The sequence below is a fragment of the Rosa chinensis genome, chromosome 2 (genome assembly GCF_002994745.2).
Source record: "Rosa chinensis cultivar Old Blush chromosome 2, RchiOBHm-V2, whole genome shotgun sequence".
In the NCBI taxonomy this organism is placed as follows: Eukaryota; Viridiplantae; Streptophyta; class Magnoliopsida; order Rosales; family Rosaceae; genus Rosa; species Rosa chinensis.
The window spans coordinates 2,316,478-2,342,497 of NC_037089.1; the positions used below are offsets into that span (position 1 = coordinate 2,316,478).

Sequence of the window (26,020 nt, forward strand, 5' to 3'; positions counted from 1 at the left end):
AGATACTAATAGACTATGCTCTTTTTTTTTGTGATTTTTATGAGTCAGAACCCTATTAATTTTCAAATTTTATTGATTTGCCAAAAAAGAAAAATGATTCAGAATAATTATGGATCTTTTTTGGCAATAAAAGTGTAAAAATATATATATATATATATATATATATTATGAAATTTATATTTGGTTGGTTTTTGTAATCAGACACTAGTGTCTTGTTTTTATGACTAATGTTTAGTTCATTACTATGTTTCGGAAAAAAAGTGGATCTTCAGAAACACAAGCCATTGCGTGCTAACTAGCATGTTTGGTATTATTGTGTTGAATGACGTAAATGTTTATTTTGCATTTAGATTCGGTGAGATTTTATATGTTGTAGACACGACAAGAGTTTGATCTTTTTTTTTCTATGCTCTATTAAGGAGGGAGTTGTACGGATTCTATTTAAACCGTTACACAAAGAAGAATGTGAATCCGTACACAAAAATTGTTATTAAATTTTAGGAGAAAAGGAAAAAGGACAAATATTGCTATAAATGAGTTATGTACATACAACACGTGGTTATATACAACATGCCCATCCCAAACATTTGGGATTCAGGCTTAGCTAGAGTGATATCAAACAGGGCAACTTAACTAATGAAAAAGAGGCCTGCAGGAAACCGTCATGAAAGAAGCTACACGGTTCCTCATAAGTTCATCTTGGAGAGTCAACTATCTGTTCCTCAACATCTGCAAAATGCATTCTGGATTCCGGATATCTTCGCTGTCTTGCAAATCCTCATTCCCCTGTGAGTCCTCATTCCCTTGTGAAAAGTCGAGTGTTGTGTAAGTCTGGATACCAATGCCGTGTCCGCCACAATCCCTTCCCCTTCCTCGTTGTGCTCGTCTCACTTCCTTCTGATGCTCAGTGAGTTCCGACCTCTTCCTTTTCAAACTCAAATGTGGCATTTCCTTCTGCTTAGTGTCTCTGGTATTCTCTACTAGTTCTACTCTTTTAGAGCCTCTATTGTGTGCTGTATTGACCGTGAATCTCGGTGGAGCAGTGATGGCTTCCGATTTAGATTGACATCTTTGAAGAGGTAGGCTTCTCTTGTGGAGGTTTATTCTTCCCTGTCTCCAGAGCTTGTCCAGGACATGGAGCAAGGTCTGAGGGTAATCCAAGTTGATCTGTTCGCCATATATGGAGTTCCAAAAGGTGATGGTTGGCTCTGAAATGGACAGTTTTGAGTGATCAAGAGTTTTCTCAAGGATAGAGGCCTGGAGTTTGAGAAATGCAGAATCAAAGACTATTGGAGGCTGACTTCGTCTTAAACAATTAAGCATTTCGGTCCATAGGAGTTCAAATTGATCACTGGTGCCCTCATCTTGCATTTCCATGTATCCCAGCCACTCAAGCAGTGGACATGATATCATCTGCAAGTACAGATACAAAGTCAAACAATATAAGCTCTGTTGAAAGCCGGAAGGAGAATTCCATTTTTATCCAACAATAAGGAAAACAACAGATGAAACATTTGGAGATTTCAATATCCTGATCGGAAACCCCATTAGAAGATACAGGCATTAAAGCAACTTCTTTAGGACACACATGAAGGACAGCTTTCTTAGGATGGACACACTACTAAAAATTTCCTACACATACTGGGCTTCAATTTTTCAAACAAACTGTTCAGTTTCTTCAATAAAAAGAACTGTAGACACTCATTTTATTTTAGTACCTGATTCGAGCAGATGTGTTTCACTTTATCCAATAACAACTATTAGCTGAAATTGCTTCAAGTTGGGAGAAAATGAAATAAGACACAAAGAGCACATGACATTATACTGAGAAGAACAAACCTCAAAGAAGGAAACAATATCTTGCTTCAAGTGAAGGGACCTGATGAAGAGTGCCAATGCAGAACATAACCTGCAACTTTCACATGAAATAGAGACATTGACATTACTCGAAGTGTACAACTAATAACCCAAACATGAAAGGTACAAAAATGCTTCCTTTCGCTTGGCTTACCTAGAGAACATAGGAAGACCAATTGGTGCGTCTGTTCCTATCTTTGTCTGCAACAGCTTCATATATCTGTATAATAATAACACATGAAACATGATAAGTGGAATAGGATGAGGCAAAGCATCTGGAGAAATAATCATGTGCATTCCCCTATTATTGCATTTAGTCCAAATTACTTTTCCTTTCACTAACAAAAACTTCGAGAAACAAAAGAAAATACAGCTCAGACATCTTATCTTAAAATATTTCAAGGCCATAAGATATAACTAAAACCACTTCATTTTCTTCTACCACAAAATAATTTGTTAAGACTTTATACTAGGCTAATAGCTGATAGTGCAGAAAAAGCAGTTCACTTCAAATTTAAACACATGTAGAGTTTAATCATTACCACAGTTGATTGCTTGAGAAACATTTGCACCTACCTAATGGCCAAAGTCAAGCAGCCTTTAATGCCACTAGTGATCTTGTAATCATAGTAATGCTTGGTATTTCCATCGGAACTTGATTCTGAAGAACTGGAATTTTTCAGAATACACATAAAAGCATCACCATATAAGGAAATGAGATGAAGATCCAAATCCTTGAAGTTTAAGTGAAGCTCGTTAGTACATGTAAGCATGCTAGTATACTTGTCAAGGCACCTGTCCAATACAGAAACTAGAGCCTCAGAGAAACTGCCAACAATGATACACCCAGACAGTGAGGTACAGATAGAACCATAGAGGGACTTCCATAATGTGATAACTTGTTCAAGCTCAGTATTCATCCATGGAGAAGAAGGGGTTTCTAAGGGACATCCACTCATTGCTGACATAATGTCTTTCTGGGCGCAGGAGCATACAAGCAGTGGATAGGACATTAGATGGCTCATGGCATAACAACCCTTACTCTCAGAGTCCATTTTGAACAATGAAAGATCCTTCACATCATTTATGTAGTTTTTCAGACTTTCTGCTATTGCTATCCACATCGTTAAGCAGCCTGGCCCTGTGTGCTTGTACAATAATTCAGTTGTGATAACGAGACTTTCCAGGGGACCAAAAGATGATAACATAAATTTAAAATATTGCTGCATTCCCTGCAGAATGTAGTCAGCTTTGGACGTACTAAAAGTTGACCGAACCACCACAGTGAAATAAAGTACGCTTAAATAAACCATTGGCGAAACAAGTTCCATATAACCAATAGAGCAGACACCTGATTTTTCATATCCAACGTCAGGAATCATTTGCAGGTTTTCAATATACTTGATGTTCAATGCCACCCTGTAAAGAGGGGATCCCATTAGAGTAGGTTCTATCACCTCGCTGACAGCCTCCATATACTGAAGTGATAGATGATGCAAGCCATTTCTGTCACTACCATCCAGACTTAGTTCTTCACACATATTTCTTAAGAACTTCAATACTGCATTCAAACACAACATAATATCATCATAATCGATGGACGACCTCTTGAACTCCTGTTCAACTCCTTTCAAAACAGCTCTAAATAACCTTAAGGGAGCATCCCTGTTATCATGGCAGACAGTTTGCCTTGATGGTTGACGGATGAGACTGTAGATCATCTTTAAATGAAAGTCCAACAGACTTAAATCCCATGGCAACCATTTAATAGGATACTGCTTCCATGAGCAACTGCCAGATATAATGGGAGCATTCATAGAGGTTTTGGCTGATAACTGCTGGCTTACCTGGTTACGTGGTTCATAGCCTTGAGGTTTACATTTTGCTGATATAAAATCATCAAGCAAATTAATGCACAGATCCCTAGCCCAGAAGCTCTTACCATCAGGATCAAGTTGAAAAGCTGCTTCAAAGATAGGGTCTACTACCAGGTTGATCATTGAAGAATCATTCAGAGAGGTATCAAGTCTATGTAATAGATAGCACCATGTGTTCAAGCAAGCCATGTGGACAGATACATCACAGTTACTCAACATGATGCCTATCAGTGGTGTCATGATCAGCCTTACGCTTTTCAAAGATCCAGTGTTTTGGGTGTCACCACTGTTTCCTTTATGTGTTCCCTTTTTTTGCGTACCATCATCCTCTTTTGCAGCATTTGTTGCACACGGTAATATCATTGGAGGGTGAATAAGAGCATCAATAAGACCTTCCCAGGCAACCTGTGAAATCAGATATCTATGTTAATCTACAATATGGCATCTGAAAGTACTCTGAGACTAGTTAAACTATTAATGCTAGTAAACTGGGGCAAATTTTAACACCCCTGGCTTGTAGAATCACCAGGACTTGAAATGCATGGACCCTAGACATTCAAGAAACAGAGACAGAATGATTACTTGGGTGCCCAATCAACTCAAATGTATACAAAACCCACTCAATACTCAATAGTTAACAAGTTGATATTAAGTTTTGACTTGGACCTTAGTAAACTGAGATTAATTTAGCAGACTTATATTACAGAAAGTGATTTAGAATCTTTGCAAGTTATAAATGACTCTGAAAACTTTTTATACTTCAAAGGAGTATGACAAAAGTGATATCATATAAATGGAAACATTGCCTAATTTAAAACAGAGACAGAATTTAAAACAGAGACAGATTGATATCTTGGGTGCCCAATCAACTCACATGTATGCAAAACCCACTCACTACTTATAGTTAACAAGTTGATTTTAAGTTTTGGCTTGGACCCTTGTAAACCGAGATTAATTAGAAGAATTTATTACGGAAAATGATTTAGAATTGTTGTAAGTTATAAATGAGTCTGAAAACTCTGTATGCTTCAAAGGAGTATGACAAAAGAGATATCATATAAATTGAAATATTTCCTAATTTCAAACAACGCATTGTGAACTCTTTATAAATACCTGGGAAGCAATCTGAACTTGTGAGTCGTGATCTGAAAATGTTTTCTCGGGAATTTTCAGCATATCATTAATTAAATGTCTGTTCTTCAAGGCATGAGACCCTAGTAAGCGGATATACCATCCCCATGCTTGAATAGTTTGAACCTTCATACCACTGGTTAGCATATCGTGCATCATAGTGAGCAACTTTGTCTTTAAATCTCTGACAAGTACCTGGTTTTGGAAGATAAGAACTCAAGAAGGAAGTTGATATGTGCATATACATATAATACATGTTGCATACAACAGCATAGCCCATTTATAATGCAATTTCATACAGCCACTCTTAATCTTAACCATGTCATCCATTCTGGAAACAACCATCAAGACAAGACTCAAATACAAAATAATATGAGTTTACAATGCATAGAATATTTTCTGGCCCTCTTTCACAATATAAGTCGAGAACCTTATCTCCTGTTCCATATGTGTTTGTAAACTTTAAGACATGACTTTACCCATAGCTAGCAATCATATGTTTAATTAGTCCAAATCCTAACTTATGTCAGTGTTTTCATGATAGAGGTTAACCACCTGGACCAGAAGACAAAGATCAATAAAAAAAGAGGAGAGAATAGAAAGCGAGTACCTTGGAGAGATCTATTGGAGGGGGTATGATTGTGGATCTAATCTTCAACAGACACCTTTCTGACATATCCCTGTCTCTCTTATCAGAGCTAAGCAGTCTTCTATATATTGGAGGTGCCCATATATGAGACAACTCTCTCATGCTCTCACTTAAAAGAGTAGCTAGCTTAATGACAGCCTGTCATATTAGATATAACATAAGTACTGAAAACGACATTGTCAACTTCACTGTAACACAACCACAACCTTATAGCTCATAAAGTCACAAGACTTTTACAACCAAAACCTTTAATAATGCACAATACTTGCAAAAATTGCTGTAAACTGAGAATGTGATTGTTGACCATACCTGAATAGCCTCAAAAGTTGTTGACAGAGAACCAATGGGATTGTCAATGGCATGAACTACTGCGCGCAAAAGAGAATGGAAATGGGGAGCCAAAAGTGGTTCACTCAGCTGTTGTATAGATATGCACCACACTCCTAAATTACAAACCGACTGCAGTTACGAAATCAACAGGTTAACATACACATGAAAAGATGCCTCAAGTTCTATGGTAAATCCCACCGGTTGGTAAAATTACCTTAATTTTCGTAGTTGTAATGAGTTTAACCAATGATTCCAAAACCAACTTCACATCCTCCACTGCGAAACAACCAAATCGGCGATCAACAATCAAAACATCTCAGCAATCACATCAGCTCAAGCAAAAAAAAAAAAATTGCTTTAAAATTTGAAATTCAAACACTTTGGAAAACCATATGACTTCAAATTTTGTACCTGAAATTTCGGAAACAATGGCCGGATGGTATATCATAAAACCCAAACATTTCAATGCCTGCGCCGCACTGGAATCCAAAAACGAAAACTCAGATGAATTAAACGAACTGGAAATGAACAGATGACTGATCAATCAGAATCAAAATCCTTACATTTCTTCATCGTCGTCGTGAATATCGTCGACGATCCAACGGAGAAGGCTCTGCGAGCTCAGCGCGAGTGTTTGAATCAGAGCATCGGAGGACTGTTGTTGAAGGTGTGACAGAGTGGAGTAAGCGAGTGACTTGTTTGATTTGGTGGGTGAAGAAATTAGGGATTTGATTTGTTGGAGCTGGTCTGAGAGATTCGACATTGGTGTGGTGAGAGAGACGAGGAAGCGGGACTGTGAGAAAACCCTAATTTGGGATTGTTGAGTTTTGGGGACGATTTTCGCGCCAAACCGCGGTAAAAAGGATGGGGTTAAGGAAAAGGCGGGTTGATGAAATTAGGGCTGAGTTTAGCTATTTGAATCGTTTTGTAAATTTTTCAAAAAAGGATAAATTAAATTAAAATTGGATAAAGCAATTATTATTTTTATTTATTTATTTATAAATGAGGTTTGGTTCAACCGTCGTATTTATTTTTTTATTTTTTTGAATTGGGGGTGAAATTATTCATATTTGATGGATAAGCATAACATAGAGAAATATAGAAGATAGAATCAATACCTAAGAATTAAAGGTTATAAAAAATCTTATGCGATACAAGTCATGAGTCATTCATGCTCTTCCTCTAATCAGGAATATAAACCCCTCGTGCGAATATTAAATTGAGCAATCTTAAATCTTGTGTGTAATTACATTACACTCTCTAAGCTTATGAATAACCTTTTCAATACCCATTTGGGGCATCTTATACTTGATGTCTTCGACAATGACACCATATGTACAGAGCATGGTTCGCTTAGGTTAATCAGATTAATTACATGAAGGCAATTGATGTAATCATTTCTTGCAAATTCAAGGACTGGTTTTCAAAGGGAGAAATTAAGTGATCAAACATATAAGTATTGTTATTCTTTTTTTCTTTTTCTTTTTTTAATTTTGTTTTCTTTCTCCGTGGTGAAAGATATGACTTAAAATGATGGAGTAACATTTCAATGTTGGTTAAATTCTTTGTGGAAGGAAAGTGGATATTCGAGTCTGGTGTTTACCACTAATATTTTATAGGTCCTCATTATTCATAGTATAGTCCAGTGATCGAAGCTATTTAGACATTGCTAATTTAGCTCTCCATGCAAAGTTTATTATTGTGAAACTTAACCAAAATGACGGTTTAGAGATCACAATCCTCGCCTTACAAACATGAAGAGGGTGATAATGTCTTCAATCATGCACGATTTATTGTATTAAGGTTGTCTTTCGAGAGTAAAGTGTGGCGTTGAGCAAACTCTCCAATGGCATGAATTATCTAGGGTGATTATGCACACGGCCACACGTCTAAATTGTAAAATACTTTATTGAGTATAAGTATTAGTGTATAAATAATCTTATTTGTCGGGTCTATCCCTTTCATAAACAATTTGGATGGTCAAACAATTTTTAAGGTTATTAGGGAAGAAAATCTTTTTAGCATCGGGGGTAGTCAAATCTAAAACATATTTGACCAAGAGAGTAGATTGCAAATTAGATGATCACCTAGGGCTGGCCTCGGGTCGGTTTTGTAGTTTCAAGTACTAAACCCGGAACCGGAACAGAAAAGTTCAAATCGGTTCAGGTTTGCTGTTTTTTGTATCAAGAACCGATATAGAACCGAACCGACCATTCTCGGGTCAGTTCCTCGGTTTTTCGGTTCCTGCAAACTCCCACAATTTCATTGCAAGCGGATGGTTCAGAATTGGAAGCGGATGGGTCAGAGGAGCTAGCAGATGCTTCGGACATGGAAGTAGATCTCTAAGGTAGCAACCGTATGAACAACTTCAATATTTCCTGGCATGAAATCAAGACAAGCAATATTGTGATGAATAGCTATAGTTTGAATAGAGAGAGAGAAACTGACAGATGCAATTCAATTCCCATCTAACAAAAAAAAATTCAAGAACCTTTTCTCTCTCTGCTTGTTCTCGGGTTCTGTCGTTCTGGGTTTTGCTCAATCACCTCTAAAGCCTATAAAGAAGGCAAATTTAATTAATTCTTGACTATTTGAACTGAAGCTTTGAATGGAAAAGAGGAAAGCTACAAACTGCAATGAGCGGGAGAATTTGGAAAAATAGAGAAAAAGGGCAAAATCTTTAAATTGCATTGGGAGAAATTGGGAAATATGGTCACAAATGAAACTGTCAAACTGAATTGCACTCACTGCAGGGCTGGGTTCAAACGAATGAAATTGAAAGTCGTCAGATTTTACGGGTAAAGAGTGATGTACAAACACAAATCGAAGATGAGAGTAGAGCAAGAAAAATGAAAGCTTACATTGAGCCATAGCCAACACAGATCGAAGATAGTTCATCAACCAAATAGCAGACGGGGCTACATCAACCAAATCGCAGACGGGGCCGGCTGCATCAACCAAATCGAAGACCGCAAGACGCGATGTTTCTGACTTATGGGTTCGCGTCTTCGCGATGTTTGAGGGAGGTCGTCGGTTTTTCCATCTGGCTTTGAGGGAAGAGTCGATCCAATCGAAGAGAGTGAGGTCGTCGGTTTTTCCGTCTGGGTAGGAAGGGCTTCTCCGTTTTTGTTTCTCTGCTGGAGAGTGGAGACTGAGAGACTGAGAGAATGAGAGTTTGAGGGAAGAGTCGATACAGTCTGAGAGATAGGAAAAATAGGGTTTTGATCTAATGGATAAGAGATAACATCATTAAAATGGAAGGTTATGATCACATTGATCACATGAGAAATGGTCTATTTTACATAAATAAGCTCGGTCCTAATATCCAATTATACACTGACATCTGTATTTCGGTTTCCAGGAGAGTTTTGAAAGCAAGAACCGGAACCAAACCGAGAAGACATTGCTATGAACATAACCGAAAAAAATGTAAGTACATATGTTGTAGAACCAAACCGAATCTTGAATTTCGGTGCGGTTCCTTCGGTTTTACAGTTCTAAATCCCAGCCCTATGATCACCATAACAGAGGAAGAGATTGAAACTTAAATTAATTTTCGTGCCTTGGATTGCAAGCAAGGTTTCAAATTTCTCTGAAACTGTCGAAATTTTCATTGAAATTTCCGTAATTTTGAAGTACCGAAACGAAATCTATATACTATATCATTTCTGTCATGAGTTTCCCGAAATTTTCTGAAATTTTCCGTACATTTCCGCGAAATTCTTGATTTCTGAAATATCTACTCATAAAAAATATATTTAAAAATTTACACCAAAATTTTGTCCAAAATTTCTCTTAAATTTCTATGAAATTTGTATATCACCAACAATGATTTTTTTACTTCATAGTTTCATGAAGAAATATGAAATTTTGATTTTTTTTGCAATCAAGTTGAATACAAAACGTCCAAAACAAAATTGAATACAACAAAAAACCTTTTTACTTTTATCTGCTACAAAGTTGAATGCTCCAACAACAACATAATTCCTTTTTTTGTTTCGTCTCAAATGGCGTATGCTTCATAAAATGAAACACCATATTGAGTAATTTCACAATATCCAATATATGGATTGTATATTTGCATGTGGAAAGAGATCAACATACCAGTAGTGTTCACCTGGTTAGTTGCTGACCAAAGAATTTATGCTCAATAACCCTTAGATTTACATCCAAGGGTGGAAAACAAAACACATCAACTTAATAATAATTCTCTCTGTCATTGGATTTACATCCAAGGGTGGTTGATCATTATTTTCTTGGTCAATAACTGACCAGGTGAACATTTTCGATCAACATACATACAATACCCATGTGATGAAGTACCAAATCATTTCCAAAATTCATGTATTTGGGAGCAGTATTGTATGATACTAAATGGAAACAGTTCAACCAGCTAGATCGAACCACATTGTAGTAGCTTTTCTATTCTTTTTGTTGTACTTGTTCATTTTCATTTATGGGGTTTTGGTAATACGTCATACTCCTGTTTAATGTGGACGAAACAGCAACCAACCAACACTTATCTATATCATTTATCTCCAACCAAATTTGGAGAAAATTGGAGTACTCACCTTTCAGTACAGCTGAGAATAATGAAAGAACTTGAAATGCTTGTGAAGGCTATAAAGCCTCTCAGCTGCATTTATAAGAGCCAAAACGGTCCCCCACTTGCTGAGGAAGGTATACAGAAAAAATGGTGGAATGAGAGTGTGTTAAGAAGCTTAATTGTAAAAATAAAAATTGTATTATTGCCAAGTGTCTCGATCAATATTTTTTGACCAAGAATTAATCAATATCTTGTTGAGGATTTGTTCTACAATTGCCCAGTTATTTATGTCCAAATTAAGATGGTGGACTATTGTGTGCGAATTTTCTTTCGATGGACTTCGTTAAAAACAATAGGCTACACTCATTTTCTTTGAATAATCTACAGATTAATATATTTGAATACATTACTGATATGATTTTTTCGATTATGTACATGATATAGTTTTTCGATTAGATACATGATATAGTTTTTCGATTAGATACATGATATAGTTGATTAAAACCATAGTTAGTAATAGACAGGACGTTTATAGTATGCGAAAAATACGTACTTGTATTATTCGGATATTTTATCAAATAGTTCGTTGAATTACGCAATTTTATCAAAAAAAAAATGTAAAAAGATTTAAAACCATAGTTAGTAATAGACAGGACGTTTATAGTATGCGAAAAATACGTACTTGTATTATTCGGATATTTTATCAAATAGTTCGTTGAATTACTCAATTTTATTAAAAAAAATCGTAAAAACATGTTTTATTCGCATATAATATGAAAAATTATTAAGTATGATTAAAACATCATACTCTATTTTAATGTAGACGCAATAGCAACAAACCAACACTCATCTATATCTATACTATTATTAAGAGAAAAGGGTTTGTTAGCCAAAATCTAAAATTTTGACATAATTGACCCTAGAATATTAATAAACTTTGAAAATTAATTAAATCACAAGGATAATTAAGACATTTACAAAATGTATTTTTCTTTAAAAATTTTGAAAAAAAATTATCCACGACCCACTTTTCTCTCTCCCACTTTCTTTTCTCTGCAATAACCAACTTTTTTCTTTTTTATTTTCTGAAAAAAAAAAATTAATAGCTTGCACATGCAGAGCATGTGTGGAAAAATGCTAGTTATATTTAAGAGAACCCATTTTGACTAGTTGATTAAAATGTCATACTCATTTTTAATGTAGACGTAACAACAACCAACCTAGTGAACTAACTAATACTTATCTATATCTCTATATTATATTTAAGAGAACCCACTTTGATTGTGCAAAGACAGTAAAAGTCTTAGATTTTATGTTAATTTTTAATAATTGAGTGGCAGTATGGTAAATAGTAAAATAAAATATTAAATAAAAAAGAAAATAAATAATTTTTTGAACAATTAAGTTAGATCATGTCTACTTCTAAAGCAAAGAACGTGCTAGCCCACGCGCTTGAGACAAAAAAAAAATCTCCTCCCTGTCTGGCGGCGAGCCCTTTCGCCATCGTCGGACGGGCCTTTGTTGACCCCGTGTGGGTCTGGAGTGCGCCGTATTCTTTCGATCGATGTTCTAGTGTGGATTGTGGAGATTGCGGTGGTAGTTGGTGAGGTGAAGAAGGGGGAGATCGTGGCAGTTCTCTGGCTGTGGTTCACTCCTCGACGGCATGGTCGGTGGGCTTATCTGGTATCGCAGGGTTTGAGGCTCCAAGGTAGTGGTGTGTTCGTGGTGGTGCGACATGGAACTAATGGGATTGCTCAGATCTGGGTCAGACTTCATGGATCTGATCTGGAGATGGGGTTGTTTCGTTGGAGATGGGTTTGTTTGTTTGGATCTCCCGATCCAATCTGGGTTGAACACGTCAGGGTGATGGAGGCAGTCCGGCGAAAGAGTCAGGGCGGTGTAGTGAGTGTGCTGGCAGCGGTGGTCGCAGTGGGGTGGAACCAGGGTTAGTTAGCTGCATGTGGTTTCCCTGCTTTCTGGGTTGCCTGTGATTGAGCTTGGCTTGGGCTATCTTTTTTATTATTGGTTATAGTTCGATAGTTTTATCTCACCTTTGGTGTGTAATAAGTCCCTGCATGTATCTTGTAAGGTTAGTCGGGCTGAATGCCTGTGTGTGCACTCTAAGTGTCTTGTCTGACCTAGCAAGGCGACGATCCATTCAAATTGTTAAATGGTCGCAACCTCCTAGTGGCAGGATGAAACTAAGTGTCGTCAGATATATTTTCCGGCGGCAACATAGTAGGAAAGCTGTATTATTGGTAATTATGCTTCGTTGTTATCGAGTTATCTTTCCGGTATGTCGTTGCTATGTCAAAGCAAATGGAGTAGCCAGTAGTGCACTATTTGTTAGTTGGTGTATGTTAGAATATAGGTATTTGGTAGAGACTCTTGATATTATTTATGGATGTTCTCTAGATGCTTATTGTAATAAGGGGTTTAGGCTCAATGTCCCCCCTGTATTCGACAGTTTCATTAATCAAGGCTTGAGAGTAGCCGCACCAGCCCTTTATTAAAAAAAAAAAAGGATTAATTTCAGTTTACCTACTTGAACTTTGGGTCAATATTCATGTTACTCCTTATTCTTCTAATTTCATCAAGATCACCCCTGAACTCCCAATTTTCATCAGCCGTGTCCAATTTCTTGAGCTCCGTCCAAATTGGACGTTAAATATGACGTTTAGGGCCCATTATTAGGGCTAAAATGGTCATTTCATGAAAAAAAAAAAAAAAAAAAAAACCAAAATTCCTCAGCCACACCTCTTTTCTTCTTCTTTCTTTGTTCTTATCTGCTCTTCGTTTTTTTTCCCCTTCTTACCCTCCATATTCCAATTTAATTTTATCTAGAGCCAATCTCCCCCACAAAATTCCTCCACCTCTCCAAATTCACACTCCCAAATCCATGATTAACCCCATACCCAAACACAATAACACACCTTGGCCACCTCTTCTCCGCTAAGGCCTCCTCTACTTGCCTGAGATCGTAAAAATGGACAGTCATGATCCCGTCGCAGGACCTCTCCATCTGGACCCAGCTCACCTGCTCGAACGCCTCCAACTCCCTATGAATCGTTACCTTGCTGACGTCACACAGCACCGCCCGAGTCGGCCCTAAGGCCAGAGGCGCAAGAAATCGGAGCGTGCACCCGGGTAGGGATAGTAAACTTAGTGTGGTAGGCGGTGGTAGTGGGCTGAAAAGGGGTATCGATTTTGTGTTTCACCCGAAAATGGGACAAAACCGGTTTTAGCCATCTGGGGTTGGGGTTGGGGTTTTGGCTGGAAAACCAGGTCAAGGGAGTAGAAATTTGGTGAACAAGTAACTAGTGGTTTTCCGGTGTAGTAATATAACCACTGGGTATTAGTTGGATCTTCTAGCGGTTGTCAAATTTCCCACTTATCTTCTCAAGTCAGTACACCTCTCTCCAACTATCTCTCTCTCTCTCTGAAAATTGGTATGAGTTTCAAGTTTTGAGCTATAGTAGAAAAAGCACATATTGGTTTTTGATACTCCTGTCGGTGATGTTAGAGTGAAACTAGGAGAAAATCTTGGAAATCTATTAAATTTGATAGATTTATAGTTTGTTAAAATGGGTTGAATGATGGTTCTTTTCTCTGGGTATTGAATTCAGTGTACCAGACAAATGGGTTGAACAGAGAGAGACAGAGAGACGAAGGAGAGCAGAGGCCAAACAACGTCGTATTATCCGTAGAAGTGGGAATTTTTTGTTCGGATTTTTTTTTTCATGAAATGACCATTTTAGCCTTGATTGTGGGCCCTAAACGTCAGATTTAACGTCCAATTTGGACGGAGCTCAAGAAATTGGACACGGCTGATGAAAATTGGGAGTTCATGGGTGATCTTGATGAAATTAGAAGAATAGGAACTAACATGAATATTGACCTAAAGTTCAAGTAGGTAAACTGATTAATAAAAAAAAAGTTAGATCCTGAGACTTAAAGAAAAATCAAGTCGAAATTTGGGAGCAGTATTGAATGATACTAAATGGAAGCAGTTCAACCAGCTAAATCGAACCATATTGTAGTAGTTTTGATATTCTTTTTGTTGTACTTGTTCATTTTTATTTATGAAGTTTTGGTATTACGTCCCCCCCCACCCTGGGAGCTTCGTCCCGTTTTCTAATTGTTAGTGAAAAAGGGGTGATGACCAAGCCTCCCACTGGATGCCAACCATAAAAAAATAAAAAGTAAATCACATTCACATTATCAATATACAACACATTTTGAAGGCAAAAGAGACTAATATTTATTGAATTAAGTAAGAGGGAACAATATACATCACATTTATAATTACACATAGATAAAAACACTAGTTTAGCAACATACTACAATATTAGTTAATTACTCGTCCATATTAAATAGGGCTGGGCGCCTGGACTCGAGAACCCGACCCGAACAGATCAAAAAAGCCCGATTCGGTTCGGTTTTGTGTTGGAAAATGTCGGTTCGGTGCAAAGCCTGACCTGAATTACAGTTTATCGGGTCGGTGTCGGGCTTGATATTTTCCGGGACTGAAAGACAGACCCGAACCGATTTCTCCTCCATCTCAGCCTCTCGAGATTCTCCTCCCAAGCCAGCTCCTCCTCCTCCTTCTCCATACTCAAATGTACAGAATTTCAGAAGAACCCAGAACCTATATGAAACAAACTATTAAAATTTCAGCATAGGACATGGGAACACAAAGAAAGTTGTTGCTTTGAGTAATCTTACCTTGGGAACCAGTGAAGCCGAGAAACTCCTTCACCTACAAAAACTCTTTTCTTGATGGCCTCCTGAGCTTGAAGCTTGGAGAGGAGTAGATCGAAGTCGCTGAAGAATGAGAAGAAGAAGATATGGTAAGAGCAACTCCAACAGCTTCTCTATAATTTTTGTATTATAGGGAAGCAAAAGTCAAAGCTTTAAGCAATTTTTCTTCTTCAACTCCAACAGATTCCTTAGTTTACAGCAATCTCTAAAATCTCTAAATTCTTCCTTAAAATTTTAGAGATTGCTGTAAATTTAGGGAATTTTGTTCTCTCTCTCCTCACTTTCCCTAAAATGGAGAAAGTTATAGGGAATCTGTTGGAGCAAAAAAGGCTCGTTTTTCCCTAAAATAGAGAAAAACTAAAATATGGGGAAGCTGTTGGAGTTACTCTAAATAGAGAACTGCATAATGGGGATTGGGGAGGAAGAAAAGAGGTAAAAAAAAAAAAAGAAGAAGAAGAAGAAGAAGAAGATATGGGTAAAGAGAGAAGTAGAGAACTGCATAATGGATTAATGGGGATTGGGGAGGAAGAAAAAAAGAGGGACAAAAAAAAACGAAGAAGAAGAAGAAGAAGAATACGGCTAGAAAAGAGAGAGAGAGAAGAAAGTGTAAGAGGGTTCTACACTTCTAGGTTTTGTTTTGTTTCATTTCTCCCACTTAGGATCAAATAAATATAAACTTTGGACAAATTATGTTGAGAGCGTCTCATGCTCCAGTGGTTGGGAGCAAAGCTTTCGTGTAGGAGGTCGGGGGTTTAAACCCCGCCTCTAACCCAATTTTGTGTGTATTTTGCATAAAGCTGGAAAATTGGATTTGGGCCCGAAAAGCCCTAAGACCGAACCGGCCCGTTTGGGGTCGATTTTTGTCGGTTTCCATTTTTGAAAAAGCCCGAACCGGCCCGGACAGATTGCTTCGGGCTCTGTCTTGGTCTCACCAAATTTTGGGCCCGGCCCGACCCGAGCCCAGACTTAATATTAAATATCATAATTCTATTATAATGTATCATTTTAGAGAGGTTACATTGTAAATAGGTTTATTATAGATTAGTTTAGTCTATGTAAAAGTTTCATTCAAAAATATCATTTTATAAATGCAATTAATGTGATTTCTTTATTTTAACCGAAATTTCCACCGAAATCGAAACTTTCTCCGAAATTTTCTTAAATTTGAAGTAATGAAATCAAAACCGAAACCAAAATTTAAATCCTTGATTGCAAGTATGAAAAGATTAAGAGAAAATTTTGACTTTTTGTTTCTTTGTGTGATTGTTTTTTACACGTATAAAATAATAAATCGTAAGATCGTCGATTAAGAATTAGTTAACAAGTTGATAGGATTTATGACTATATGACAAATGAGAATTTGTCCAACTCAATCTTGACAATGATTCTCATTTGTCCAACTCAATCTTTTATAACTATTTAATTAGCTAACAAACAATCCAACTCTTTTTCTTCCGGTTTTTATCAATTTCAATTTTTAAAATTTTTAGCTTATAAAAATTGGTCACCAAAACCTAAAAACTTTAAGTTTGATAAATTTAATAATAAAAAAAATTTCTAAGTCCGACTACACTCAAGAATTTATGATCATATACCAACAGTTTTAGGTTATCTTTTCGTTTGGACTACAATTATCAAGAATATCTTGAACCAACTTGAAAACATTATTGCGTACAAACCTAGATCTTTGACTATTAAACTTAAACACAGATCGATCGCAGAGGTTATCGTCAAGCTGGCAGCTGCATCTCTCATTTTCATTAGCTAGATCGATTCAAAGAACAATTCCCAGACGTCAGAATCATATATAGGGAATGATTCACATAATCGCATTTTCAATAATCGATTTACGTTTCAGTTTTAAATTACAGAACAGTTACCTATACGAATCGATACGTGTGCCACAATTCATCAACTGCCCACATTCCCATGTCAGTTTCTGAAGCTCAAAACCCAGAATCCCGCTGATTATGCAGATTTTTCATAATAGACTGGGCCCCATTGAGGGCATACGTGGTTCACCAATGATTGTTAATCAATGACTCATTAGCTCTTAATCACTTGCCAAAAAACAAAAATATCACTTTCTTGACGCAAACGGACGAGTGACTAAGTAATCAAGTTTTAGTTTAATTTCTATATCTTGACCAAAGCAAAGTAAATAATACGAGACGTCCGCGTGTTTTTTTATTTATTGGACGTAACGCGTAATTATTTACAACCCACATGGTTCACATGGTTAGAAATAGATTTTTTTATTTTTTATTCGATGTCGTCGGATGCAACATGATATACACACCAATCAACATCAGCAAACTAAGTACGTGGACACACATCTGCAAACTAAAAGCAGTAGAAACTTTTTTTCTTCCTTAAAAAAAAAAGAAAAGAAAGAATAACCCGACAACGCATATGTTCGTTTGAAATTTTCGTATTGGTCGGACGTGGATCCGACGTGGAATTTCAATCCGTCGTCAATTTCTACTGTCAAAACCATGGCAGATATCCTCAAAACCGTCGGATGGATAAGCTCCTTGGACCCAAAGACCACTATTTCTAATTTACAGACTGATCGAAACACAAACAATATTGTAATCCAGATTTCAGTGGTTGGATCTTGCAAGCAATGGTGTCCAATCTGTGCTACAGGTCTCCTCCTCTCACTCGTCTTATAAATACCTCTCGCCCAATTCATCTTCCCAAATCAAACCTTCCTTCTCCAATTCATCTTCCCAAATCAAACCTTTTTTCTCCACTTCGGTTGACGCAAACTCATACGACTTCTGGTACCATTCTCTTCTGTTTTTGATTAGTTCGTTTTCAGTTTCTGTTTTAATTTGAGTGATCGGAAATCTCTGACGAGTTTGAGTTTTATTTCTTTGCTTTTTTCATGCTTCAGAATTCGTAGATATCCCTGCAATCGAGCATTTCCGTTGTTGGCTTTCCAGGTACCTGAAAAAATAAAACTCATCCAAAAAGTGTAAAATTGAAATTGTTTTTGAATTATGGAATTTGCTGATTATTTGTAGTGAAATTTCAGAGAACCCAGAAGCCTTTACATACCAGAAAGGACAGCGACAGCCCGATGACGATTAAGCCTGCGGTTCGCGTTTCCGACGGGAAACTGATAGTGAAGAACCGGACCGTTCTGACCGGATTACCGGACAATGTGGTCGCCACGTCCGGTTCGGCTTCCGGTCCCGCCGAGGGAGTCTTCCTCGGCGCCGCGTTCGAGGAGGGCAGCAGCCGGCACGTGACTTCTCTCGGAACTTTTCAAAACGGCGTGCGTTTCATGGCGTGCTTCCGGTTCAAGCTATGGTGGATGGCCCAGAAAATGGGCCGCTCCGGCCGCGACGTCCCTCTCGAGACTCAATTCCTATTGGTCGAGACCCAAGACGGGTCCCACCTCGAAGAGGACCAGATCGTGTACGCCGTGTTCCTCCCTCTTATCGAAGGCCCCTTCAGGGCTAGCTTACAGGGGAACAGCGGAGACGAGCTGGAGCTTTGTTTGGAGAGCGGCGACGTGGACACCAAAGCGGCGTCGTTTAGCCACGCGGTGTTCGTTCACGCCGGGACGGACCCGTTCGCGACGATAACGGAGGCTGTCAGGGCCGTTAAGGTCCACCTGAAGACGTTTCGTCAACGTCACGAGAAGAAGCTCCCCGGAATCGTCGACTATTTCGGGTGGTGCACCTGGGACGCGTTTTACCAGGAAGTGACTCAGGAAGGAGTTGAGGCAGGCCTCAAGTCCCTCACCGCCGGCGGAGCGCCACCGAAGTTTGTCATCATCGACGACGGGTGGCAGTCCGTCGCCGGCGATCAGGACAAAGCCGGCGAGCTACAGAGACTGACCGGAATCAAAGAAAACTCGAAGTTTCAACACAAGGATGATGGGATCATGACCATAGTGAACATTGCAAAAGAAAAATACGGGTTGAAGTACGTGTACGTCTGGCACGCGATTACCGGCTACTGGGGAGGAGTCCGGCCCGGAACTGAATACGGGTCGGTTCTGAAGTACCCGGATTTGTCAAAAGGGGTTATGGAAAACGAACCGGCCTGGAAAACGGACATGATCCGGTTACAGGGTCTGGGCTTAGTGAACCCGAAAAGCGTGTACAAGTTTTACAACGAGCTACACAGCTACTTGGCCTCTGCGGGTGTAGATGGGGTTAAGGTGGACGCGCAGTGCGTGCTGGAGACTCTCGGAGCCGGGCTGGGCGGGCGGGTCGAGCTGACCCGGCAGTACCACCAGGCATTGGACGCTTCGGTGTCTCGGAACTTTGAAGATAATGGGATCATAGCATGCATGAGCCATAATACTGATGCGCTGTACTGTGCGAAACAGACGGCGGTGGTGAGAGCCTCCGACGATTTCTACCCGCGCGATCCGGTGTCGCATACGATCCACGTGGCGGCGGTGGCGTATAATAGCGTTTTCCTCGGCGAGTTTATGCTGCCGGATTGGGATATGTTCCACTCGCTCCACCCCGCGGCTGAGTACCACGCGTCCGCTAGAGCCATTAGTGGTGGACCTGTTTATGTTAGGTAAAGCTACAAATTCGTTTTTGTTTTTATTTTTGTTTTTGTTGTTGTTTTTGTTTTTATTGATTTGGATTGGTTTTGTTTATAGTGATGCGCCTGGGAAGCATGACTTTGAGCTTTTGAAGAAGATGGTATTGCCGGACGGGTCGGTGCTCCGGGCGCGGTTACCCGGAAGGCCGACCCGGGACTGCTTGTTCACTGACCCGGCCCGGGATGGGATGAGTTTGTTGAAGATATGGAACATGAATAAGTACACAGGTGTAGTGGGGGTGTACAATTGCCAAGGAGCAGCATGGAGTTCACTGGAGAGAAAGAATGCATTCCACGAGACGAAATCGGACGCCATTACCGGTTATGTTCGCGGCCGTGACGTCCACCTCATTAAGGAGGCAGCCACTGATCCCGATTGGAATGGTGACTGCGCCTTGTATTGCAATCGGACAGGGGAGCTTGTGACATTGCCTCACAATGCTGCCGTGCCTATTTCCCTCAAAGTGCTTGAACATGAGATTTTCACTGTCAGCCCCATCAGGGTTTTGGCGCCTGGCGTGAGATTCGCTCCTTTGGGACTGGTTGACATGTACAATGCCGGTGGAGCCATTGAAGACTTGAGATATGAGCAGAGATTAGTCTCTATGGAGGTTAGAGGGTGTGGCAAGTTTGGTATGTATTCTTCAGAGAAGCCCATGAGGTGCTGTGTAGGGACTAATGGGGTTGATTTCAGCTATGATTCGGCATCTGGGTTGGTGACTTTGATCTTGGATCATATGCCTGAAGAGGGAAAAAGAGTACAACTAGTCGAGGTTGAGTTATAGGAAATTACTGTTACGTTAGAGTTTAATTCCCTCCAGTTTTTCTCTGTCATCTAGATTCATCTTCTGTGTAGAGGGAAAGACATTTAAACCATTTCTATTGTTGTGAGATTTATCAATAATTCATGAACCAATTACACTAATGCTTTATTGTCACTTCAGATTAGAATGCTAGAACTCCTGATGTAAACCATTTCTATTGTCGTGAGCTTTATCAATAATTCATGAACCAATTACACCAATGCTCTATTGTTACTTCAGATACTCCTGATGTAAACCATTTCTATTGTTGTGAGCTTTATATCAATAATTCATGAACCAATTACACTAATGCTCTATTGTCACTTCAAATTAGAATGCTAGGACTCCTGATGCAGCCGAGTACCCGTAACCAAGAATCTAACGTGCACAGATTTGTATGAACTAATAAACCAAAGACTCAAACACACGTGAGAGCGTTGAAACCGAAAGTCTACATCCCATATATATCCCTGAAAATTTTAGCAGATAAGCAAGCATATTCATGGGAGAATACTATATTATGCTCAGCATAATGCGGAATCTCACAGTATGAGGAGAATGCTTTAATATTTCACATACATGGGACAAAACCCAACGGCAACCCAACGAGGCTTTCCCAAATTCTACATATGCTCAGCTTTGAAACTGCATAACATTAATAACATCAGAAATCTAAAACTAGGAAACTAAATGTTCATGTCCAAGCATACAATCACTAGAATTGGTACAAGAGATAACCTAATGGCGATTGGTGAAAGCAGCTACATTAAAATGATACAGAACCTACCGCATACATCTTTCTGGCTGGCATCGACCATGACACTTAACCGAAATTGTCTGTCCAAAAGAACCTATGATCTAATACTCCATTCTGACAACGGCATTTGAAACTGGTGCCGATCCATACTGCATCCAATCCTTAGCACATATAACAGCTTCCACCGTCTCTGGTCGCAAAGAACTCTTGTACTGATCCATCTCTTTGGCAGTGGTATCGAAAACAGAATCGGAAGAAACTGTAGATACCGGAATTGACAAAATGTCACGAGCCATCTTTGAAAGAGTTGGGTACTTCATCTTGTTTAGTTTCCACCAGCCTAGCACATCAAATTCGTGGACTCTAGGCAACAGAGCCTCTTCCAAATACTGATCAAGCTCCGACTTCATCTGTTGGCTGGTAGTCTCCATGATGTAGACATCAAAGTCTGTGAGTCCGTTGTCTGCAATGTTTCCTCCTTGGGAATCCTCTGTCCTAGTGTTGGATCCTGCATTTCCTTCTTCTGCATAAGTTGGTGTGAGAGGCAAAGGCAGTGTCAAATACTCATGAAAGAGCTCATGAATTCCATCATCAACGATCTTGATAAATGTTGGAGCTTCTTCACCATAAACTTTGTTGAAACTGAACTCAACAAGCTTCATCTTGAACCTAGGATCCATAACCACCGCTGTTGCCAATGCCAGGCAACAATTCTTCCAGTACTTTTCAATTCTTTCTTGCATTGTTTTAGTGAGGTCGCTCACAAAGGGATCCTCAGTTGTAATTGCACGAGCCAGGTCTGATTGAATTCTCCATACTTCATGGAAGAAGGTCACTGCAGTTGGGTTAGTTGTAGTAGTCAGGATGTTGGATGCATCAAAGATCAGTTTCAAATATGTACAGAGAGTCTCAACTTGCTTCCAATCTTCCATTGAGGGGGCTTGTTTGTAATCAGGATCCGATGTATCCAAGCATGAAAACACTTCCTTTAACTCAGAAGCAGCCACCAGCATTTGATATGTAGTATTCCATTGAGTTTGGTCATCAAGAGATATGCTCCTTTCACTTGGGACTTGAAGCTGTTGCTTAAGCTCCACAAACTTTTCCTCATGGGACTCTGATGTCTTCACATACTTGACACCATCCCGGACTTTTTTGACTACATCTCGCCCTGCCTCTAACACTTCTTTTGCAATATTGCTCAAAGTACGTGCAACACAATTCCCAACCAATAATTGACCATTGAGGATAAGTGGGTTCTTGATGGGGAGAAGAGGCCTTAAATTCTCAAGAGCTGCTTCACTCACTGGGTGATCAAAGGTGATGGAAAACAACTTGCTCTCCAAACTCCAGTCATGAAGGCAAACAGCAACAGCATGGCTAAGCACAGAATCTGAGTCAGGATAAGGTTCCATCACAACATTAAGGAGCCGCCTGTGCAACTTCCAGTCAGCATCAATGAAGTGCCCAGTAATAAACACATAACCCACACTTTGAGAGGAAGTCCACATGTCCAAGGTAAGGCAAACACGTCCAGGTATGCCCTCAATAAACTTGTTAAGGTTTTGCTTTTCCATTAGGTAAGTTGCAACACAATCACCTTGGACAGTATTGAAGCTCACCATGTTAAAATGTGGCTGGAGATTCTGGACAAAAGTTACAAACCCAGGATGTTCAACCATATGCAGGGGGTAGTCGTGCATGATTATCATCTTTGCAATCTCATGACGGCAACGGTCTGGATCAAACAGAAACTGGGGTGAGTTAGCAGTTCGGTAACGCCGTTTTGGTGTATTAGAAGCACTGCCACCCCTTGATGCTGGGGTATATGGAGATGATTGATTCTTGTCCTGGTTACGCAGAAGTGCTGGGCAAGTCCCCTTAGCAATGTGGCGTTTGAGGTGGCTGGTACCTGCTACTTTTGAACCAGTACTATATGCAAAACTCTGTTTGCACTGCTTACAACATGCCCTCCTACATCCAGGACTCACATTTTCTATGGTGAAATGCTCCCAGACTACAGACTTCTTTTTTCTCCGCTTGTTAGGATGTGCTTCTGGATTTGTCCCCTCAGTGTTTTCATAGGGGGTCAGCTCATTGCTTGCAAGGGTAACATCATTGTTTGCGTAGTGTGCGATCTCATTGTTTGCATACGGTGTGACCTCATGGTTTGCATAATCGGTGATCTCATTGTTTGCATAGTGGGTGATCTCATTGTTTGCATAGGGGGTGATCTCATTATTTGCATAGGGAGTTTCGATCTTCTCTTCATAGTGGGTTAGAGTAAGCATCTTTTCTTCATCATGCGTTGGCATCTTCTCTTCATCACGAGTGTCCATCTTGTCTTGAATAGGAGTACTCATTGGCTCGTCCACTGGAGTAGTCACTGGCATTTCAACTTGAATTGGCATCGGCTCTTTAACTGGAGTGGTAATTGGCTCTTCAACTGGAATAGTCGCTGGTTCTTCAATTGGTGTAGACATTGTCACATCAACTGGAGTAGTCATTGACACATCCACTGGAGTAGTATCAACTTGCATGGTCACTGGCTCATCAACTGGATTAGTCGCAGGCTCTTCAACTGGATTAGTCGCAGGCTCTTCAACCGAATTAGTCGCAGGCTCTTCAACCGAATTAGTCGCAGGCTCTTCAACAGGATTAGTCCCAGGCTCTTTGACAGGATTAGTCACAGGCTCTTCGACATGATTAGTCACAGGCTCTTCAACAGGATTAGACACAGGCTCTTCAGCAGGAGTATTAATTGGCTCTTGAACTGGAGTAGTAATTGGCTCTTCAACAGGAGCAGTTTTGTCTTGAATAGGAGTGGCCAACTTCTCTTCAACAGGGGTGGCCATGTTGTCTTCAGGAGTAAACTCCTGTATTCAAACCATTTGAAAAACAGTAAGCCAGTGAAAAAATCAAGAGAAATACAATAAAGGACCATTGCATAGAGAAGTTAGAAAATAAATTGAAGAAGCATCAACAAAAGAGTTTCTAATGTTGAGCCTTGTTATGCCATAGCATACAGATGCCCAGAATAATAAGATAAATATAAGCAATGCACAAAGGGAGAAACAATTGAAATTTCAAATGTGAAAGACTAAACCAAATTAAAAACAGCATAGTGCTCGTGCAATGATTATAGACAATTGGTATTGAGAAGAAAAATCGCATACAATACCACTCCTATTGTAATAATGGTAACGAATGCAATATGCATGGTATGACATCCTTCTACAACCAGTTAAATGTGCACAATTAGATATGCATCCAAACCCACTGTAGCAAACAAAGACAACCATATACTCCATGCTTCAAATATAACCCTTTGGAAAAAGGACTGCTATAACAGATAATATACTAATTAATTGATTATTTTTTTATATGAATACAGGCAAGTGACTGCAGACAAATGCAAATGAGTGTCTAAGCATCATTGCATCACGCTTCCTAATCTATTTTTATCATGTGCAAGAAAGACTGGCTTGCATAGCCATTCTGCTTTCTTGAAAGTTCATGCACAGTTACAAAGACAGTTCTGTTAAGGTCATAATTCTGTCCTCAACTTATTCAAACTCTTAAATCTCAATTACTGTCAACAACAAGCCACTTATCTTGGTTTTTTTAGCTAAAAAAAATAAAAAATTCTTGGTGAGAAAATTCTATTTAGCTGTGCTACAACTTTTTTGGTGGTAAATAACCTCTTTTTTTTTTTGGCTGGGGTAAAAATAAATCCTTATTTGGTCAGGGGTAAAAAAGAGTTTTACTACTCATGTCCAGAAAAAGTAAAAATTGAACACAAAACATAAGATGCCCCAAGTTGGGCCCAACCAGACTTAAACGGGCTCATACAAGTTCAATGAACAAGTCAACCCAACCAACACTTCAAACTGCCTAGATCTAATACAGTCCATCAGATTTTTAAGAGTCCGTATTGCATCTTCTAACAATCACGAACTCTCACAGTTTCACCTAACCATGGATCTCACATGGGTCAGGTCAACTCTGGCTAAAACACACCAGAAACGGGCTAAAAGCCTAAAACTGAATCAAAATAAGTGAAACTCAACCAGATCAGATCTACAGAGTTTGAGATCGGAGTCCGGACTAAATCACAAGCCCAGATCATACAGAAACTTCTTAGACAATACTCATCTCCAATTCGAAAATGAAACGAAACCTTGAGAGCTAAATTAACACACTGAAGAAATGAAAACACGAACACCAGAGCAAGTTCTAAAGGACTCCATGACTCCCAATTTCACCGAACAAACACAACATCACGATCAACAATTCACGCTGCGGAATCCAAAGTTCCAAAATTCAAAGCTAAAATCTAAAATCAGGGTGAAACTTTCATGAATTCCAAACACTCAAAATTGAATTAAACAAACGAAACACCACGAATTCCAAAAACACTTGGAAAAAAATTGAACAAACGAAGAACACGAAAGAGCAGAAATGTTCCGAGTTCAAAACGAAATCGGAGACCGGAGTTCGGAAATTTTACCAGAGGCCGGAGGGAGGGAGGGAGATCGGCGACGCGGCGGGAAGCTCGGACTCCGGGGGTTCGGGGCTCCGGTGGAGCAGGAGAGATCTAGGGTTTTGCAGAGAGAGGGGGGGAAGAGCGAAGGAAGAAGGAGATTGGGCTTGAAACCCGAGAAGGCTAATTGGACCGTGAAACCAAAAAAAAAAAGAAGTGGTTGGGACTTTTTGGGGGATAAGGTTTTGGGG

The 26,020-nt window shown here is 39.3% G+C and overlaps 3 protein-coding genes across 7 annotated transcripts; 1 reads left to right on the forward strand and 2 right to left on the reverse strand.

Moving 5' to 3' along the window:
* Positions 1 to 508: 508 nt before the first annotated feature.
* LOC112188715 (telomere-associated protein RIF1) lies at positions 509 to 6,717 on the reverse strand. 2 transcript variants are annotated; one of them, XM_024327895.2, is made up of 10 exons: positions 6,408 to 6,717; positions 6,256 to 6,323; positions 6,059 to 6,120; positions 5,824 to 5,973; positions 5,476 to 5,652; positions 4,848 to 5,060; positions 2,434 to 4,139; positions 2,012 to 2,077; positions 1,840 to 1,909; positions 509 to 1,413 (listed from the first exon to the last, which is right to left on the reverse strand). In XM_024327895.2, exons 1-10 carry the CDS (start codon positions 6,605 to 6,607, stop codon positions 712 to 714), a joined length of 3,414 nt encoding a protein of 1,137 aa, XP_024183663.1. In that variant the 5' UTR covers positions 6,608 to 6,717; the 3' UTR covers positions 509 to 711. The 2 variants fall into 2 exon arrangements, with proteins under 2 accessions (XP_024183663.1, XP_024183662.1); XM_024327894.2 differs by having other exon boundaries at positions 1,840 to 1,915.
* Positions 6,718 to 17,691: 10,974 nt separating this feature from the next.
* On the forward strand, positions 17,692 to 20,750 carry LOC112186834 (probable galactinol--sucrose galactosyltransferase 6). 4 transcript variants are annotated; one of them, XM_024325370.2, is made up of 4 exons: positions 17,692 to 17,937; positions 18,044 to 18,099; positions 18,192 to 19,699; positions 19,785 to 20,750. In XM_024325370.2, the coding sequence occupies exons 1-4, from the start codon at positions 17,778 to 17,780 to the stop codon at positions 20,509 to 20,511; spliced, it is 2,451 nt and encodes an 816-aa protein (XP_024181138.1). In that variant the 5' UTR covers positions 17,692 to 17,777; the 3' UTR covers positions 20,512 to 20,750. The 4 variants fall into 4 exon arrangements, with proteins under 4 accessions (XP_024181138.1, XP_024181140.1, XP_024181139.1 ...); XM_024325372.2 differs by having other exon boundaries at positions 17,821 to 17,937; positions 18,051 to 18,099; positions 18,181 to 19,699; XM_024325371.2 differs by having other exon boundaries at positions 17,823 to 17,937; positions 18,051 to 18,099.
* A 329-nt stretch (positions 20,751 to 21,079) lies between these two features.
* On the reverse strand, positions 21,080 to 26,020 carry LOC112186833 (zinc finger BED domain-containing protein DAYSLEEPER). Its single transcript, XM_024325369.2, has 2 exons — positions 25,797 to 26,020; positions 21,080 to 24,162 (listed from the first exon to the last, which is right to left on the reverse strand). Exon 2 carries the CDS (start codon positions 24,139 to 24,141, stop codon positions 21,388 to 21,390), a length of 2,754 nt encoding a protein of 917 aa, XP_024181137.1. The 5' UTR covers positions 24,142 to 24,162; positions 25,797 to 26,020; the 3' UTR covers positions 21,080 to 21,387.